We start from the raw sequence: 20,200 nt of genomic DNA on the forward strand, positions 1-20,200 counted from the left end.
CAGTTTATATATAAATAAGGTTCAGAAAAACACACACTCCAATATCAGTGAACCATCATATTTTATTATTCATGCTTGTGTATCCAACGTTTTGGGCCCACATTAGGGCCTTTATCAAGGGCAAAATATAAGTGAACAAGTGACTACTTACATACCTTACCCTTCCCAATTCGATGAAGAAACTCAAAGAAAGGAACGTCTGCATAAATATACTGAAATTTGGTTCAGATATCTTTTGCTTTAGAGTTAGAGACAGTCTTCCAAATTTATAAATATCGCATTGCATACAGTTTTTAAGAATGGTATTAAATAATTTATTTTGTATACTATATTTGTTTGTGTGGGTATGCTCCTAAAATGTCTTCATGTAGGCAAGTACGCTGCTTAGAGCAGCCCAACCTTTTTCACCCATGAGCCACATTCCATGAGCCCATATAAAAACCCAATATAGACAGAGTTGGGGAGCAACATAAGTATTGAAAAAGTTCCTGGGGGGTACCAAATAAAGGCTGTGATTGGCTATTTGGTAACACCGATGTGGACTGGCTGCGCTCTGATTGGCGGTACTGAACTGTTGGCCAAGATCTTCCTGGGGGTTTATTCTAAATATTCTGCCATTCATCTGTATTTGTAGCCAATAGCCAAAGCAATATTATTATGTAATGATTAAAAAGTATATATATGTCACTTGACTCTTCAGTGACATCTAATAGCTTTATAAATTACAGTAGGGTGCGTTATATACTATATTAACCATGTAGACACATTTAACTCTAATTCTGATGTACCTGGAACTTGGCTGCTGAATTTTAGGGTTTGGTGAAACTATACAAGTACAGGTAATGGACCTATTACCCAGAATGCTCGGGACCTGGGGTTTTCAGGATAGCGGATCTTTCTTTAATTTGGATCTTCATACCTTAAGCCTAGTAGAAAATCATGTAAACATTAAATAAACCTAAATAGCCGGGTTTGCCTCCAATAAGGATTAATTATATCTTAGATGGGATAAAGTACAATGCACTGTTTTATTATTACAGGGAAAAAGGAAATAATTTTTAAAAATCTGGATTATTTTGATTTAATGGAGTTATGATCCTATACCTGTACATGGAACTCAAATATGCTGTCATAGGCTATACATGCATTTGTACAACTTTCAGAATTCCTATTTTCAAGCTGATAATCAAGATAATAATAATTTCAGTAAGTCAATACTGGCATCAACCTTACAACGCTTATTCGTTTTTTTATTTATTATTGTTCATTGCCAAAGTGTTACCCGAAGCCTTTTTTTTTGCAGATTTCTGATTATAGTGGGAAGCAAATGAATGAAACACCTAACAAGTGCCATATTTGACTCAAGACAGTGTCAATCCAAGTTCAATAACAGGGTTTATCAGCAGTGGAAACAGTTGGGTTTAATTAGAACATTGATGTAGATCTGTTAGTAAATGATACTAATCTGAGTTCTACTATTTCTATGCAAAACACTGTGAATATTTTGTGCAGGTTTGATTGTGATAAACCTATGTAGAAACATGTAGGGGCGGATTTACTAAGCTCAAGTGAAGAATTCGAATGAAAAAAATTTGAATTTCGAAGTATTTTTTTGGGTACTTTGACCATCGAATGGGTCAAATTCGATCGAAAGTAATGATTACAACGATTCGAAGTTAAAATCATTTGACCATTCGATAGTCGATGTACTGTCCCTTTAAAAAATACTTCGACTTCATACTTCGCTACTTTAAACATACCGAGCTGCAATGTTAGCCTATGGGGACCTTCCCCAGCACTTTTCTACGTTTTTTTTGATAGAATAAAAATCCTTCGATCGATCGCTTAAAATCCTTTGAATCGTTCGAGTCGAAGGATTTTATCGTTAGATCGAAGTATTTTTATTCGATCGATCGAAGTATTTGTGCTAAAATCCTTCGAATTCGATATTCGAATGGATTTTACTTCGAAGGTCGAATTTGAGGGTTTATTAACCCTTGAAATTTGACCCTTGATAAATCCGTAGTGTCCTGATCTAATAACCCAGAGCAACTAAAGGGCAGATACTTTAGTCTGTGCTGCTGCCACAATGGAAAAATCTATAATGCCACCTCACAAAAATAATTATGAAATACAAAAAATAACAGAAAAATATAAATATGAAAACACTCACAGTTCACCTCAGTCCCAAGGTGCAAAAAGCCAAGAACACTGTATCACAGAGTTGTGAGGGTTTCCAAAAAATGAAGAAGTCAGATGTAAAAAGTAAAAAGTCTTTATTAGGACATGGAGACCTACTAAAGGGCAATCAGCTTTTATTTACATGGAGCAATTAATAAGTTAAAACTAAATGTTTGATTGCTTTATAGATATTGCCTAATATTTTAGAATTAGTACATAAGCCTTGGTCAGCGCTGTCCCAGTTTCTACATATAGTGGGCAGATTGGGTGCTTTCTGGCAGCTAATATTAGGGCACATTCAGGGCCAAAGATGTTTTGCTGCCCAAGTATTTTGTAGTGTTTTTAGGAGGGCAGACAAAATACCAATGTCTAAGACTAAAGCAATCTCACATTCCTCGTGATCCGTAAGAGCAGGACTCCACGGGTAATTTTGGCGCGATCCGACGAGCTGCGCAAAAATGCAGGCGTCATGTCGGATGCAACGGAAATAAGGTAAGAGATGGAAATGTCAGATGAAGTCGTATCAAAGATCCAACGCGACACGACTGTCAGATGCTAACGCCGCATGCAGCGTCTCCATCCGATAGTAGTTTCGGATCAACGCTGCAACACCATCCGACAAAGTTATTACTTAACTTTTTTCTGTCGCATCCAACGTGACGCCTGCGCAGCGCGTCGGATCACGTCGAAATAGCCTGTGGAGTCCTTCCCTAAATGGGAAATAAGAACCGCACACAAAGCTGAGGGTGCAGTGACAAGTTTGCTGGGAGATGGGAATGCGGTTTATTAGGTCACATGACTTGCTGTGTGTTGTGAGCATTGCATTGAGGAAGGGGCTGAAGTCCTAGCGCCTATATGTGCATGCTGCTCCAAATAAACCAACTGGCTGCAGCTGTTGTTGCACAATTTCAGTATTGTGTGTGATTCCTATTTCCCTAGTTATACATGGCCACTTATAACAAAGTCACTTCCCACAGAGGCCTCCTCTCCTGCTGTTACAGCTGCCCCACTGACAGTAGTACAGACTGCATTTCTCTTCCCATTCCAGGGAGGCAAGTACTGCAACTTTACCAAAGATGAACTTAGCAGGATCATCCTGAAATGGAAACAATCACTCCCTTCCATTCACTGTCTTTTACTGACACGTCCCAAAGGACTTCTGGATGTAGCACTGCCAGTTTGTCTATATTGCTACATTAAAGACTAAACTCCTGCTCACATGCCAGTGTCTCTATATTAACCCTTTTTTTCTGTACCAGAGCAATAGTAAATCTATCCATGGATGGGTGAATGAGACACATACCTCACCCCTTTAAAACTGAACACATGTGCAATCCACAGCCTGCATGGTTTATTTAGATGCATGCTGCAGACTGAACTGATTTATGTGGAGCCATGCATCTAAATGATTTGTTAATTATCCATGCAGGTTGTGTATTCCATATGTGTTTGGTTTTAAAGGGGTAAGGTGGCAACCCTATATCTGTGATGCTAGGATTACTAAAGTATAACTCAGTGAAGGTGTTGGCCAATAAATGGTATGATACACAGAAAACACCATAACAATAGGATTCCTGGATAACTTTATTACAGAAAGAGGAATATCAAACTGAGTAAAGGAAATATTCGCTGATGAGATTTATCTTCAGTCGTCTCAGTTGGTTTCTTCTGTGGTCAAGACTCAAGAATCAATAATCGTGTAGTTCTGTACAACCTGAATGGCATCCAATAATCATTCTGGTACTTTAGGAAAATGACATATGTTTGGCCAAAGGATATCAAGCCTGCCACCACGTCAAGGTAGACTCTCTGAGCAGGTCCCTAACCTATCCTAACAGGGGCGCTGCCACCATGAGGCGACTTGAGAAATTCGCCTCAGACTGGAGCAGCCCACAAGTTAACAGGGGTGGCAAAAAGGCACTCCTGGTAACTTTAAAATCCAAATTTCTCTTTTTTAAACTGGAAATTTGACTCCTCTAGTGCAAAAAGCACTAGTGACGCTGCCCCGCTGGACCCACTCTGGCTCAGTAAAAGTAACCCCTGGGGAGCAGGGGGCGGCATCACTAGAATTGCCCCTGTATCCTAACCATCTTATTAGAGAGGCAAAAAGTAAGTATTGTTGGGATATACTTTTTATTTGTACTAAGAACTATTACAGCTAGTGTTTGAGAGAGACATTTCTTCTTCCGTAGGTTCAAGAAGCATTAATAATAAAGATTGCTGGTTGAACCCGAGGAAGACAAAGGTCTTTCATTTAACAGTGAGCCCTAAAAAATTACTGCTAATTTAAATAATTATCAGAAATACTAACCTTTCACCTGTGGATTAATATGGCTGCAACTTTTCTGTTTAAATTAGTCTATTTTAGTTATTTTGTACAAAATTCATCTACTTTATTGCTGGTCCTAAATATTATTTTCTACCATATTTAATCATTGAAATCAAGTTTGTTTTATTTTATTTAAGCTATGATATGTTCCCTTGCTATGCCTATACCACTGAATAAAATGCCTGATATTTAATTTATTTCCTATAATTTAAGGCAAATTTGTTAAAAAAATTAAATTACCAATACGAGGGTGGTGCTATAATAGGGGGGTTCTAATGAGGTAATACGGAACTATGATTTCTTTTAACCAATGTAGTTTTTGACATTTTATTTTAACTTAATTATATAGGTTTTGTTCCTCTATTCTGTCATTTTTAAGCATTCCATCCTACCTTATCCTGCATAATTTAGTAATTAGTAGTACTTTAATGTGTAAGGTTAAAAAATATTAATAGCCACACGATTCAACATTTTATTCACAAAATTCTTGTTTATCTTCATAAAATTCCTATTTATCTTGATCCAGAGGAAGGCAAAAAAAACCTCATCTGAAGCTGTGTCCAGTGTGCTTCAGAGGGGGAAAAAAATTCCTTCCTGACTCCAATATGGCAATCGGATAAATCCCTGGATCAGTAGTGAACTGTGTGCAGTATTGTTGTTAGACTATACTCTAGTTTCCTATTTCATGTTTTACTTTCTGTTTATTTCTATTTAATGGCCTATACAATTACAGGTTGTCTTGATAAATTCATGTTTTAAATAAATCCATATTTAAGAAAATAATAAGAGTCCTTTGGTTATATACCTTAGCCAAACATAACATACATAAATGAAATAACTTGAGTTAGAATGAAAGGTGGGGATAATATTAAAGTGTACTGTGTGGTGCAAATAAGGACGCTCCCGCTATGAGGCTAGTTGAGGTACTTGCCTCAGACAGTAATGCCTATGGGTTACAGGGGAGGCAAAAAGTTGTTCCTAGTACCCTTAAGTGTCAACTTAATCTTTTTTAAAGGGGAATTTAGACTATTTTAGTGCAGAGTGAGAAATTTCTCTGCACAATGATGCAGCCCGCTTCTACCTGGTTAAAAGGTAACCACGGGGGTTAAGAGGAGTGGCATCTGGTAGGCTGCCTCAGGGTTGAAGTGAGGGCAGAATCACCCCTGGGTGCAAAGGTTTTAGGGCCAATGGTAATGCTGGATTCATGATGATACAGGACCCAATAGTAGGAGCTCACGGTAAATGACACTAGTATAGATAATAGGGCTAGAGGTGAGGAGCCGATGAAATGGACTGAGGGCCAGAGACAGTAACTGATAGGAAGAGTCAGACAGAACCAGATGGAAAGGCCCATAAATAGGTGGTGATGATTTAGCCAGGGAATAATGGAAATGGTGAGTGATAGACCATTGGTGTGGGGGCAAAGGCTGATGGTAATGACTAGTGGCAAGTGTTAGAAGAGGGTGATGGCAGAGGCAGGGGCTAATAAAAAAAGGCAGAGTTTTATATCAAGGGCCAAACCCTGGGGCAGATGGCAACTGATGGAACCTCCGGTAGGCCAAAATTGAGATGAAAGAGATATAATGAGGACAGAAGACTGGAAGTCATTGAATTGATAATGGGGCCTGATGTTTGTCGTGGCATGGGGACGATGGTAGGGTATAAGATCACCATCAGTGCCAAAAGGTCTAGAAATGTCTGGAACCTGTGAAATTTAATCCAGACATGCCATATCTTGAAGAGATACCTGATCACCTGATGTGATAGTATGTTTCAGGGACTCCAAGAATGATGGTGGCTCCTCGCATGTCTTCTTAAAATCCACAGGTGACAACTGCAGTTAAACAAAATATAAATTAGTTTGTTACCAAAAAAAATGTAAGTAAAGTAGATGGCAATAGTACAATACAAAATATTAAGTGCAATTGTATTTGTTGTGGAATGCCATTGAGCGTTTCCCACAGAGTTAATAAACCTAGGCCTAGTCCTAACCGGCTATGTAGATACTGTTGTACAGGAAGACACTGGTCTCTAGCCCTGAATATATATTAAAACACAAACATCTAGAGATTTCAAGATAAGTGCCTATTCATAATAAGCAGTAGCCTACCAAAACACATGTAGTCATGTACTTACTGCTTTTGGCTGGGAAGGAGGTGGTAGAGTCCGGTTTTCTATTTGCACCCAATCAATGGCATTAAAAAATGGGTGCTCCCGAATATTTCCATTGCAGCCCAGTCGTTCTTTTGGATTTTTCTTCAGGAGCTAAAGAAAGAAAACATTATCAGATATTTATTGCTAATATGAAACTACACACCTGTCAGTAATACCCTCATAGCACAGGGATTTTGTCCAATTGCCTATACACTATTCAGCAAACAAGAATATCCAGTTAGTGTCACTGCTAGATCTCTAGGAACAGTATCAGTTCTCTGGAAAAATGATATAATATAGCAGAACTAGTTATACCCTCTCCATAAATTCCAATACTTACCATTCGCAGGAGATCTTGCAATTCGGGGCTGAACCTTATCAGAATGCATGGCTGTTCAAGAAGAATCGATAAACGGCATTCTGTACTGTTGCCGTACTCTATGAATGGTGAGGTCCCACATGCCATTTTAGATACGATGATCCCTAATGCCCACCAGTCTACTCCTCTATTATATCTCTTCTCTTTTAAAACCTAGATTTGAAGAAAGAAAAAAGATTGTTATTAAAATCCTCTAGTGCATGCATTTAACTAAACCTTTGCTCTTTCTGTAACTCTCTCTTGTGCTGAAGCTGTTCACATGAGTAGTAAACTCCCAGCAATTACTCTAGGGTGCATGTGTCCCACCCTGGGCAGCACAGTGGTTACCTGGGAACAGTTAAAATGATGTGTAGGAAGGAACCCAGAGCATGCTATCTGGCACCCCCCACCTAGTGATTGACTTTTGTTCCCCTTTTAATCTGAATTGCCTTGTATAGAAAAAAATCATATACAGGTATAGGATCCCTTATCTGGAAAACCGTTATCCAGAAAGCTCTGAATTATGGAAAGGCCTTCTCCCATAGACTCCATTTTATATAAATAATCAAAATTTTTAAAAATGATTTCCTTTTTCTCTAAATAATAAAACAGTAGCTTGTACTTGATCCAAAATAAGGTATAATTATTTTTTATTGGAAACAATACCAGCCTATTGGGTTATTTAATGTTTACATGATTTTCTAGTAGACTTAAGGCATGAAGATCCAAATTAAGGAAAGATCCGTTATCCGGAAAACCCCAGGTCCCTAACATTCTGGATTACAGGTCCCAAGTCTGTAACAGCGAAACACTAAAAATACATATTTTTTATTTGAGTATTCAAATGCATGAAATAGACGTAGTATAAGCACACCTCTAGTACCTCTGCTATAAGCATTTAAATTAAATCACAGTCACATACCTCTGGAGCCATAAAGGGCAGTGTTCCTTTTGCGCCCTTGATTTTTTTCTTTCCAAACACGCCCTCAGCTGCCAAACCAAAGTCGACGATCTTTATATGTCCCTCGTTGGTTACCAGGACATTAGCTGGTTTAAGATCCCTGCAAGGTAAACATTAGGGTTAAAAATTAAAAGGAATTGATAAAGAGCAGATAAGTAGTGTGAGAGGTAAGTGTAAATGTTGGGAGTCAGCCAGTACTATTTTATGAGTGGGGGTGAGAAGGAATGTGAACCCTCTTCCCCAAATTCATGGGGTGTTACAGTTTGTTTAATACTCCATTTTCTTAATACTCTATTTTTAATACTTTATTACTGATATCCTGGCAGTGATTTCAATGCATTGCAATAAAAGGAGTATAACATACAGGTGGCAAAATGCACCATGTGCCATTTGCATAAGATTAATTTTATTTGAGAGAACAATAGGTTTGCAGAAACAATATATGAACAGAAAGATAATATATGGGATGTTTATAAATTTTACATACCGATGAATAATCCCTTTAGAGTGGAGAAACTGCAGGCCGCACACCAGTTCTGCTGCGTAGAATCTTTGGAGAAAAGAAATTAAACATTTCCATAGTGAGTACATTTGTTTGCTTTGTTTATACTATAGTTATTATTATAACGGTGCTTTGGCCCTGCTGTAATATATGAGGGCCACTATCTCAAGGCTAGGCACACCTGTAGGAGTGCTATGGGACATAAAACCATGGCCCTTACAGCTCAATGCAAGGGGTTGCCCTAGTCCTTCAAGCATTCAGCATTCTGAATGACGGTCACATCTCCATGTGTCTTAACAAAGGCTGCACTCCATACAGGGTGAGACAGAACTCTTTTTGCCCCATTCTAGCAAATTTTAATGAGGTGATTGTACATATTTGCTTGCTGTAAGGACAGTGGGTTTACTGCAATGGGAAGTGAAGCTACAGGACAGCACTTTATAGAAGAGAAAGATATTATTTGTTGTGCCATTACAGATATATTACATACATAGATTCCCTAGCTGATTTCCTTTACAAAAACAAAAGATGAAAATCAGTTGGCTGAAGATTCCGAATGCTGACCTCTTTCCATCCTTCCTTCTGCATGTACTCTAGGCCAGCTCCTGCTCTGTTACCCCATTACAAACACATAAAGTCACTTACGTTACTAAGTCCTTCTCTAGCTGGCCGGCATTCCTGATGACATTTCTTAGGGTCCCTCCACTGACATACTCCATAGCGAGCAGAGCATGCCGCTGGTTAAAGAAACAAAAGGCAAAATAACTACAAGCACATATGGCTGAAAACATGTGATTACAAAGTTTTGCACAAAGTGTCTTTTTTAGAGACATGAACGTGAGCGCACAGTAGCAACATTCTTTGGTCAATATCCTTGTGTACTAAATAAATGTTTAATTAGCAGTTAGGTAGATTTTACTTTTACTTGGAGGCCCCAGGAACTATAGGGGGCCCAGTGAGACTGATACGTAGCTGCAGTATATTTGCTAAAGTCAGTCGGCTTATTGGGAGGCAGTGGAATATAAGGGTTTTCATCATTAGGGGTCAGTGAAATGTGCCCCTGCCATTGCTTGATATGCAAGTTACAAAAGCTTCTATGTAAATTACTGTAAGTTTTTAGGCAAGTGAGTGCAGTTTTTGCTGAAATTGGGTAAGTAAATTCATATATAATGTACACAATTTGCTTTACTCTCATTATTCGGCTTGCCCCCCCTTCTAATGCAGTCTCCTCTCTCAATACCCTCCCAATGGCGGACCTGCTTATCTTGCGTGTGTTTTAGCTTGAGCTGCCCCACACCTTTACTCATCCTGCACCCATGGTTGCTGTCCTTGGCGTTTACTAAAATAACTATAAGAATGCTAGCTCTTCTAGCCTCCTATGTAGACTGGCAAGGGAAAGCTATAGGTGGCATTTTCTGAAACAATACTATTTTGGAGCTCATGGAAATGTAAAAACGTAAATGGGGTTATTTATATACATTTTGTGGTTCTCTGGTATAGTAAGAGTATTCTTATATAAAGTTGCAAATATGGTATCCCAGGTACTCCACTGCAGATTCCGTGACCCACCCTGTTTACATCCTGCCCTCTTTGGGAATATTTAAGTTAACCTAAATGTGAAATACCCTATATAGTTAGTGATGATATGTTGTACCTGTGTTTGGAATGATCCATGACCTTGGCAAAGATAGGGGCATCCAGCAGCCGTCTTCAGTACCCGGGCCTCAGTGATGATGACGGACATGTTGGTCTTCTCGCTCTTCTTGATAACCTTGATGGCCATATGTTGGCTCCTGTTAGGAAAAGATACCAACCATACCTAAAAAAGGCAGAATAAGAAATAAAATGTTAGAAGTCCACTTCTATGATCCATGGCTGGATTTACCTTTGTCACCATAGGCCACTTTTGTGCTACTCCCCCACAAGCCAGTTCCAAATTGTTTCACATTCTATCTGTATATAATAAACATAAACTATTCATCCCAAGACATTTGCTAGTGATACATTTATGAAAAGGGCCCGCCTTTTACCTCAGAATATTTGCCTCTAGACCAGGGTCTATCTGACCTTTCCTTAACAGTTATTTATATAAGAATGTAAAAAAGAGGGGGATGATCAATGCACATTCCCTATTCCCCTGTTTGATAAGTAGTTTAGTATCTCTGGAAGTAAATTTATTTACAAAAACAGGGTTTTAGTTACAAAGTTGTGGATTATAGAATTGGTAGCCACCATACCGGGTTAAGTTAAACCCATTAAAGGTCAGGGTAAACTTCATTAAAAGATATATGGGAATTCCCTGCTTCTTATATTCCTTAATACTAAATAAGAAAAACACAGGTATGGTTACCCAGAAGCCCAGCACTTACTTTGCCGAATGTTCCACTCCCAAGCTCAGCATGGATGGTGCAGTTGCTGATTGCTACTGGGAGAGGAAGCTCTTCTTCCACACGGGGCCTCTTTAAATCCACTTCCTCCTTCTGAGAGAGCATGCTATAAACAAATTTAAAGAATGGTAATTAGTCGTTAGTTGTCCACCTCTTGAGTTAACTTTAGGGTAAGGGCACATGGGGGAATTCGGGGAGATTTAGTCGCCTGGCGACTAATTGCCTCTTCTTCTGGGCGACAATCTCGGTGCTTCGTTTTCCGAAGTCTCCCGAAGTTGCCTCACTAGTAACTTTGGATGACTTTGGAAATCAAAGCAAGTGCCATCCCACTAGCGATATCTCATTGTAACCGGTGGGGAAGGCAGGGGTCATACTTAGGGTAAGGACACACGGGGAGATTCAGGGCGACAATCTCCCCGTTGTTTCCTTACCCTAAGTATGATGTAAAGAGTGGTATCCTGAGACTATTTGCAATTGGTTTTTAGTTATTTAGCTTTTATCAGCAGCTCTCCAGTTTGCAGCAATCAGCAATTGGGTTGCTAGGGTCCAAATTACCTTAGCAACCATGCATTGATTTGAATAAGAGACTGGATATGAATAGGATAGGATAATAAAAAGTAGCAAGAACTATAAATGTGTAGCCTTAACAGAGCATTTGTTTCTTAGATGGGTCCAGTGACCCCATTGAAAATTGGAAAGAGTCAGAAAAAACACCCCTTTAATGCAAAAAATAAGTACAAACAGGAATAATAATTCTTCTCTGCAAATGTTTTTGGCAATAGAAGCAGCCATTCACTAAACAGATACCAACATATATTGACACCCAATAAATAAACACCTGCAGATATTTACTATCACACATCTATATATAGATAGATAAATAAACAAATATATGATATATATAGTTACACTGATACAGATTAACAGAGAGACACAGTTAAATATATAATAAATCACTTCTTTAGATAACCAACTGACAAATATATTTTGACAGTTGAAATAGACTGAGATCATTTACTGATACAGATCATTAATACTTTTTCCACTAAAAAATCATTTCAACCCAATAGAATTGTTTTGCCACCAATGAGGATTCATTATATTTTAGGATTACGTACAAAAAACAGTGATGCAGACGTATTAAATCACCCGGTTTACTTACGTTCTGTGAGGAGCTGCGTCGGGTCTTTTTCCTCCTTGGATTTTATTTGCTCCTTGTCTGAGCTGCTCCCGTGTTTTTTCACTTTTTTGCTCCTTTTTCTCCCACTTCTTTGCTCGGTGCTGCTCCTGTCGTCGATTCGTCTCTTCATCTTGACGGTACCAATAAGATCTCAAATATTGGACTAAAGTTGGTTTTCTTCTTTCTTCAAAAGCAACCTCAACTAAAGTTTGTGAATTTGCTTTCAGCTGCAAAAATAAAAATCGCTTTCCGCACAGTAAAATCGCTTTGAATCACTTGGAAATCCGCAAATCACCAAGAGATGCTCTCTGGTCTGAGACAAACCAAAGTACTGATCCCAACTGCCACTGGTACTTGTCTCTAGACCTCTGATTCCAACTGCCACTCTGGCATGTGACATAGCCTGCATGCAATGGCATCTGAATGTAAAACTGTGCACCCCCATAGAAGCTCAGGTCCAGTCAAAATATTATCAGTGGACTTTAAAGGGGTTGTTAATTTGCAGTTGGTTTTCATTTTTATTATTTATTGGTTTTGACGTATTTCGATTTGTATTCAGCAGCTCTCCAGTTTGCAATTTCACCTGGTTGCTAGGGTCCAAATAACCCTAGCAACCATGCATTGATTTGAATAACAGACGGAATATGAATAGAGGAGAAGCCTTGAATAGAAAGATGAGTAATAACAAGTAGCAATAACAATACATTTGTAGCCTTACTGAGCATTTGTACCGTGACCTGGATCCCCACACATTGGATCAGGGAAAGCACTAACCCTTAATCCCTATTAGTCTGTGATCCCTACACTACTGACCAGTCTTGCCTGAGGGGAGAGCCACCCCTTGCTATCCCTCCTAGTTGGAGCCAGGCTGCTCTTGCTAAACTAGCTCTATCTGCTTCATTTTCCTAGAAAGTGCTGGTACAGAGAACTACCCTGTCATGACTACACCTCATTCACGGGGTCCCTGTATCCCTGACTTTACCAAGGCATGCTCTTTACTGGGGTCTGAGCACCAGACTCCCATTAGCAACCACTTCCTCCTTGAGTGACAGGGGGAAAGAGGAAGTCCCGCCCTCTGCCCAGCACTAGTGGCAGGAACTTGTCATCAGCCTCTGGGCCAGTGATAACTGTACACATTATGCTAATAAGCTACAGTAGTCACATGGGCTTTTGCTTAGCAACCAGAGTACAAGGAAGTGTTGGCATGTAAAGCCATAGGGGAGCATATGGGTCCCTACATGTACAAACTACATACACAACATTTACAGATATGCAGAACATTGTAAGGATTCGAGCAGTAGGACTGGTACAGTTATCTTAACAGTAACTGAGAGTACTTATATAAGTCTTTGTAAGAAGAATGTGTGCAGGTGCCTCCAGTAGCACTACTGAGTTGATTCCAGGTGACAGAACTATCAGTGATGTGTCAGTATGGACATGATTCTCACCTATGTTTATGATTTCACAACTATCCCAAACATGTGTGTACCTGTACAGCAGACACCATATTCAGGGCCCGCATCAGGGGGGGCACAGGGTGGACAGTTTGTCACGCGGGGTCCGAAGGGTTTGGTGTCTAAGGGGGCCTGGCATGCTTAACTTACTTGATTAGCCAGGCCCCCTACTTTCGCAAGCTTGCTGCGGCCAGCTTTCAGAAAATGGACAGCAGCTTAAGTGCACGCAAGATTCTCCCTGTTCAGAATAATCTGTACCCTCATTGGTTCTTTATAGGCTAAGTCGGTAAAGCTGTAAATGGTTGGATAGGGAAGAAGAACTTCCCCTTCAGCCATATCATCCAATGCAGCTTTACGCGGGAACTTATCCTTAAGCACCAAATGAGGCGTACAGAAATCTGAACAGGAGAACAAAGATCTTGCGTGCAGGAGCTGGCAGCACACTGAGCAGGGGGCCCCGAACTAATGAGTATGTGAAGCATGCCAGCCCTCTACAGACACAAACCTCAGGAAAGCTATTTTTTTAACAAATTTTGGGTCTGGTCACCAAGTTTTTTTAACTTAAAGGAGGCACCAATGGCTTTTTTATAACTATACACTCTGGCCACCAGTTTTTTTTTTTTTTTTAAATTGAAGGGGTCCTGTTCACATGAGTGGATTTTTTAATAATTGTGTGGGGTCCTGGGCCACGATAGAGTTTTATAACTTGTGGGAGGGGGGGGGGCAGGCCATTATTTTTTTTTTTTACTTTTAGTGGGGATAACCTGATCACCAATGGCTTTTTTATAACATGTGTGTGGGGGGGGGGCTGGCCACCAATGGCTTTTTAATAGCTTAGGGGTTTGTTTAATGTTTTAGCTCTGGATGTCTGTGAGTCCTTTGTTTACTGTGGGGGTGGTTGAGATATGGGTGTGAGGCTTGAGGGTGGGCCGGGACAAAGTGGGCCCAAAAATGTTGCCCGTACAGGGCGCCAAGCAGAGCCAAGGTATTGCCACAAAACATGTACCTGTGCCAGCGCCTGCCAGAGGGCTGTGGGGGGAGTGCTTCCCTGCCTTCTTAACTTTCGATTCGGTGCATTAGGCCTCCAAGTTCAAAAGCATACCTTGAGGGAACACCCTGATGCTCTGGACGCTCGTTTGGAGGTCCATCATTATCCCGACGCCGAAGGCTTTCGGATTGACAGGGAGAGACTTTTGCAGCAATGACCCTTTCCCCTGAGGTGCCTTTTGGCTGGGGAGTTGGGGATAAGGGGGGTCCTCCCCTTGGCCTTTGGCGAAGGTTTGAGTCTGAAGACTCTGGATCTTGTTTGTGGCTTTTGGCAGGGATCCAGAAGTTGCAGTACTGCACAACCAATGTACATGAAATCATTTGCATTAAGGCAAATTACATTGTTTCCATAATGCTTCCATGTTATTGTTTGCCTTTTTTCTCTGACTGGTGGAAGGAATTGTGCCACAAAAGGTGGCAAATCAGGCTGAATATTTTGTCATCTGGATATGGATTCATTTGCTAGACATATTTTGGATTCAAGCGGCATTCTTGGCATCAGTAGTTTTTTAGGCAGAAAACCATGGAAAAGTATTGCAGCTGTTATAAAGTTGTCAAGTTTTTGCTGAATTTGAAAATGACGTATTCATATTTTTCTCAGCAAGTATTTTTATTCACAGTCCATCATGAGATTATATTTTGAATGTATTTGAATTAGTAGATATCGCATACAGTTTATATATATCATAAGGTTCAGAACCACAAAACACACACTCAATATCAGTGACCATCATCATTTTATTATTCATTGTCTTGTGTACGCAATACAAAATATTTAAGTGCAAATTGTATTTGTTGTGGAATGCCATTGAGCGGGTTCCCACAGAGTTAATAAACCTAGGCTAGCTCCTAACCGGCTAGTCAGATACTGTTGTACAGAAGACACTGTCTGCTAGCCCTGAATATATATTAAAACACAAACATCTGAGATTCAAATAAGTGCCTATTCATAATCAAGCAGTAGCCTACCAAAAACACATTATCATGTACTTACTGCTTTTGGTGGGAAGGAGGTGTTAGAGTCCGGTTTTCTATTTTGCCACCCAATCAATGCATTAAACAAATGGGTGCCTCCCGAATATTCCATTGCAGCCAGTCGTCTTTTGGATGTTCTCAGGAGCTAGAAGAAAGAAAACATTTATCAGATATTTATTGCTAATATGAAACTACACACCTGTCATAAAATACCTCTCATAGCACAGGGATTTGTCCAAGTGCCTATACACTATTCAGCAAACAAGAATATCCAGTTAGTGTCACTGCTAATCTCTAGGAACAGTATCAGTTCTCTGGAAAATGATATAATATAGCAGAACTAGTTATACCCTCTCCATAAATTCCAATACTTACCATTCGCAGGAGTCTTGCAATTCGCGGGCTGAACCTTATCAGAATTTTGCATGGACTTTCAAGAAGAATCGCGCATAAACGCATTCTGTACCTGTTGCCTTACTCTAGAATGGTGAGGTCCCCACATGCCATTTTAGATACGAATGATCCCTTAATGCCCACCAGTCTACTCCTCTATTATATCCTTCTCTTTTAAAACCTAGATTTGAAGAAAGAAAAAAGATTGTTATTAAAATCCTCTAGTGCATGCATTAAACTAAACCTTTGCTCTTTCTGTAACTCTCTCTTGTGCTGAAGCTGTTCACATGAGTAGTAACTCCCAGCAAATTACTCTAGGGTGCATGTGTCCCACCCTGGGCAGCACAGTGGTTACCTGGAACAGTTAAAATGATGTGTAGGAAGGAACCCAGAGCATGCTATCTGGCACCCCCACCTAGTGATTGACTTTTGTTCCCCTTTTAATCTGAATTGCCTTGTATAGAAAAAAATCATATACAGGTATAGGATCCCTTATCTGGAAAACCGTTATCCAGAAAGCTCTGAATTATGGAAAGGCCTTCCTCCCATAGACTCCATTTTATATAAATAATCAAAATTTTAAAAATGATTTCCTTTTCTCTAAATAATAAACAGTAGCTTGTACTTGATCCCAAAATAAGGTATATATTATTTTTTATTGGAAACAATACCAGCCTATTGGGTTATTTAATGTTTACATGATTTTCTAGTAGACTTAAGGCATGAAGATCCAAATTAAGGAAAGATCCCGTTATCCGGAAAACCCCCAGGTCCCTAACATTCTGGATTACAGGTCCCAAGTCTGTAACAGCGAAACACTAAAAATACATATTTTTATTTGAGTATTCAAATGCATGAAATAGACGTAGTATAAGCACACCCTCTAGTACTCTGCTATAAGCGATTTAAATTAAATCACAGTCACATACCTCTGGAGCCATAAAGGCAGTGTTCCTTTTGCGCCCTTGATTTTTTCTTTCCAAACACGCCCTCAGCTGCCAAACCAAATCGACGATCTTTATATGTCCTCGTTGGTTACCAGGGACAATTAGCTGGTTTAAGATCCCTGCAAGGTAAACATTAGGGTTAAAAAAATTAAAAGAATTTATAAAGAGCAGATAAGTAGTGTGAGAGGTAAGTGTAAATGTTGGGAGTCAGCCATACTATTTTATGAGTGGGGGTGAGAAGGAATGTGAACCCTCTTCCCCAAATTCAGTGGGGTGTTACAGTTTGCTTCATACTCACATTTTCTTAATCTCTATTTTTAATACTTTATTACTGATATCCTGGCAGTGATTTCAATGCATTGCAATAAAAGGAGTATAAACATACAGGTGGCAAAATGCACCATGTGCCATTTGCATAAGATTAATTTTATTTGAGAGAACAATAGGTTTGCAGAAACAATATATGAACAGAAAGATAATATATGGGATGTTTATAAATTTTACATACCGATGAATAATCCCTTTAGAGTGGAGAAACTGCAGGCCGCACACCAGTTCTGCTGCGTAGAAATCTTTGGAGAAAAGAAATTAACATTTCCATAGTGAGTACATTTGTTTGCTTTGTTTATACTATAGTTATTATTATAACGGTGCTTTGGCCCTGCTGTAATATATGAGGGCCACTATCTCAAGGCTAGGCACACCTGTAGGAGTGCTATGGGACATAAAACCATGGCCCTTACAGCTCAATGCAAGGGGTTGCCCTAGTCCTTCAAGCATTCAGCATTCTGAATGACGGTCACATCTCCATGTGTCTTAACAAAGGCTGCCACTCCATACAGGGTGAGACAGAACTCTTTTTGCCCCATTCTAGCAAATTTTAATGAGGTGATTGTACATATTTGCTTGCTGTAAGGACAGTGGGTTTACTGCAATGGGAAGTGAAGCTACAGGACAGCACTTTATAGAAGAGAAAGATATTATTTGTTGTGCCATTACAGATATATTACATACATAGATTCCCTAGCTGATTTCCTTTACAAAAACAAAAGATGAAAATCAGTTGGCTGAAGATTCCGAATGCTGACCTCTTTCCATCCTTCCTTCTGCATGTACTCTAGGCCAGCTCCTGCTCTGTTACCCCATTACAAACACATAAAGTCACTTACGTTACTAAGTCCTTCTCTAGCTGGCCGGCATTCCTGATGACATTTCTTAGGGTCCCTCCACTGACATACTCCATAGCGAGCAGAGCATGCCGCTGGTTAAAGAAACAAAAGGCAAAATAACTACAAGCACATATGGCTGAAAACATGTGATTACAAAGTTTTGCACAAAGTGTCTTTTTAGAGACATGAACGTGAGCGCACAGTAGCAACATTCTTTGGTCAATATCCTTGTGTACTAAATAAATGTTTAATTAGCAGTTAGGTAGATTTTACTTTTACTTGGAGGCCCCAGGAACTATAGGGGGCCCAGTGAGACTGATACGTAGCTGCAGTATATTTGCTAAAGTCAGTCGGCTTATTGGGAGCAGTGGAATATAAGGGTTTTCATTCATTAGGGGTCAGTGAAATGTGCCCCTGCCATTGCTTGATATGCAAGTTACAAAAGCTTCTATGTAAATTACTGTAAGTTTTTAGGCAAGTGAGTGCAGTTTTTGCTGAAATTGGGTAAGTAAATTCATATATAATGTACACAATTTGCTTTACTCTCATTATTCGGCTTGCCCCCCCTTCTAATGCAGTCTCCTCTCTCAATACCCTCCCAATGGCGGACCTGCTTATCTTGCGTGTGTTTTAGCTTGAGCTGCCCCACACCTTTACTCATCCTGCACCCATGGTTGCTGTCCTTGGCGTTTACTAAAATAACTATAAGAATGCTAGCTCTTCTAGCCTCCTATGTAGACTGGCAAGGGAAAGCTATAGGTGGCATTTTCTGAACAATACTATTTTGGAGCTCATGGAAAATGTAAAAACGTAAATGGGGTTATTTATATACATTTTGTGGTTCTCTGGTATAGTAAGAGTATTCTTATATAAAGTTGCAAATATGGTATCCCAGGTACTCCACTGCAGATTCCGTGACCCACCCTGTTTACATCCTGCCCTCTTTGGGAATATTTAAGTTAACCTAAATGTGAAATACCCTATATAGTTAGTGATGATATGTTGTACCTGTGTTTGGAATGATCCATGACCTTGGCAAAGATAGGGGCATCCAGCAGCCGTCTTCAGTACCCGGGCCTCAGTGATGATGACGGACATGTTGGTCTTCTCGCTCTTCTTGATAACCTTGATGGCCATATGTTGGCTCCTGTTAGGAAAAGATACCAACCATACCTAAAAAAGGCAGAATAAGAAATAAAATGTTAGAAGTCCACTTCTATGATCCATGGCTGGATTTACCTTTGTCACCATAGGCCACTTTTGTGCTACTCCCCCACAAGCCAGTTCCAAATTGTTTCACATTCTATCTGTATATAATAAACATAAACTATTCATCCCAAGACATTTGCTAGTGATACATTTATGAAAAGGGCCCGCCTTTTACCTCAGAATATTTGCCTCTAGACCAGGGTCTATCTGACCTTTCCTTAACAGTTATTTATATAAGATATGTAAAAAAAGAGGGGGATTGATCAATGCACATTCCCTATTCCCCTGTTTGATAAGTAGTTTAGTATCTCTGGAAGTAAATTTATTTACAAAAACAGGGTTTTTAGTTACAAAGTTGTGATTATAGAATTGGTAAGCCACCATACCGGGTTAAGTTAAACCCCATTAAAGGTCAGGGTAAACTTCATTAAAGATATATGGGAATTCCCTGCTTCTTATATTCCTTAATACTAAATAAGAAAACACAGGTATGGTTACCCAGAAGCCCAGCACTTACTTTGCCGAATGTTCCACTCCCAAGCTCAGCATGGATGGTGCAGTTGCTGATTGCTACTGGGAGAGGAAGCTCTTCTTCCACACGGGGCCTCTTTAATCCACTTCCTCCTTCTGAGAGAGATGCTATAAACAAATTTAAAGAATGGTAATTAGTCGTTAGTTGTCCACCTTTGAGTTAACTTTTAGGGTAAGGGCACATGGGGGAATTCGGGGAGATTTAGTCGCCTGGCGACTAATTGCCTCTTCTTCTGGGCGACAATCTCGGTGCTTCGTTTTCCGAAGTCTCCCGAAGTTGCCTCACTAGTAAACTTTGGATGACTTTGGAAATCAAAGCAAGTGCCATCCCACTAGCGATATCTCATTGTAACCGGTGGGAAGGCAGGGGTCATACTTAGGGTAAGGACACACGGGGAGATTCAGGGCGACAATCTCCCCGTG

The 20,200-nt window shown here is 39.8% G+C and overlaps 2 protein-coding genes across 2 annotated transcripts in view; one reads left to right on the plus strand and one right to left on the minus strand.

Annotated features, from left to right (window-relative positions):
* rarb.L (retinoic acid receptor beta L homeolog) overlaps positions 1 to 20,200 on the plus strand; it is a 620,347-nt gene that overhangs the window by 298,985 nt on the left and 301,162 nt on the right. The window lies entirely within an intron of this gene.
* LOC121394590 (protein kinase C delta type-like) lies at positions 7,799 to 9,335 on the minus strand. The gene is made up of 3 exons (XM_041566009.1): positions 9,131 to 9,335; positions 8,471 to 8,533; positions 7,799 to 8,083 (listed from the first exon to the last, which is right to left on the minus strand). Exons 1-3 carry the CDS (start codon positions 9,316 to 9,318, stop codon positions 7,921 to 7,923), a joined length of 414 nt encoding a protein of 137 aa, XP_041421943.1. The 5' UTR covers positions 9,319 to 9,335; the 3' UTR covers positions 7,799 to 7,920.

The sequence above is a fragment of the Xenopus laevis genome, chromosome 6L (assembly GCF_017654675.1).
Source record: "Xenopus laevis strain J_2021 chromosome 6L, Xenopus_laevis_v10.1, whole genome shotgun sequence".
NCBI lineage: Eukaryota > Metazoa > Chordata > Amphibia > Anura > Pipidae > Xenopus > Xenopus laevis.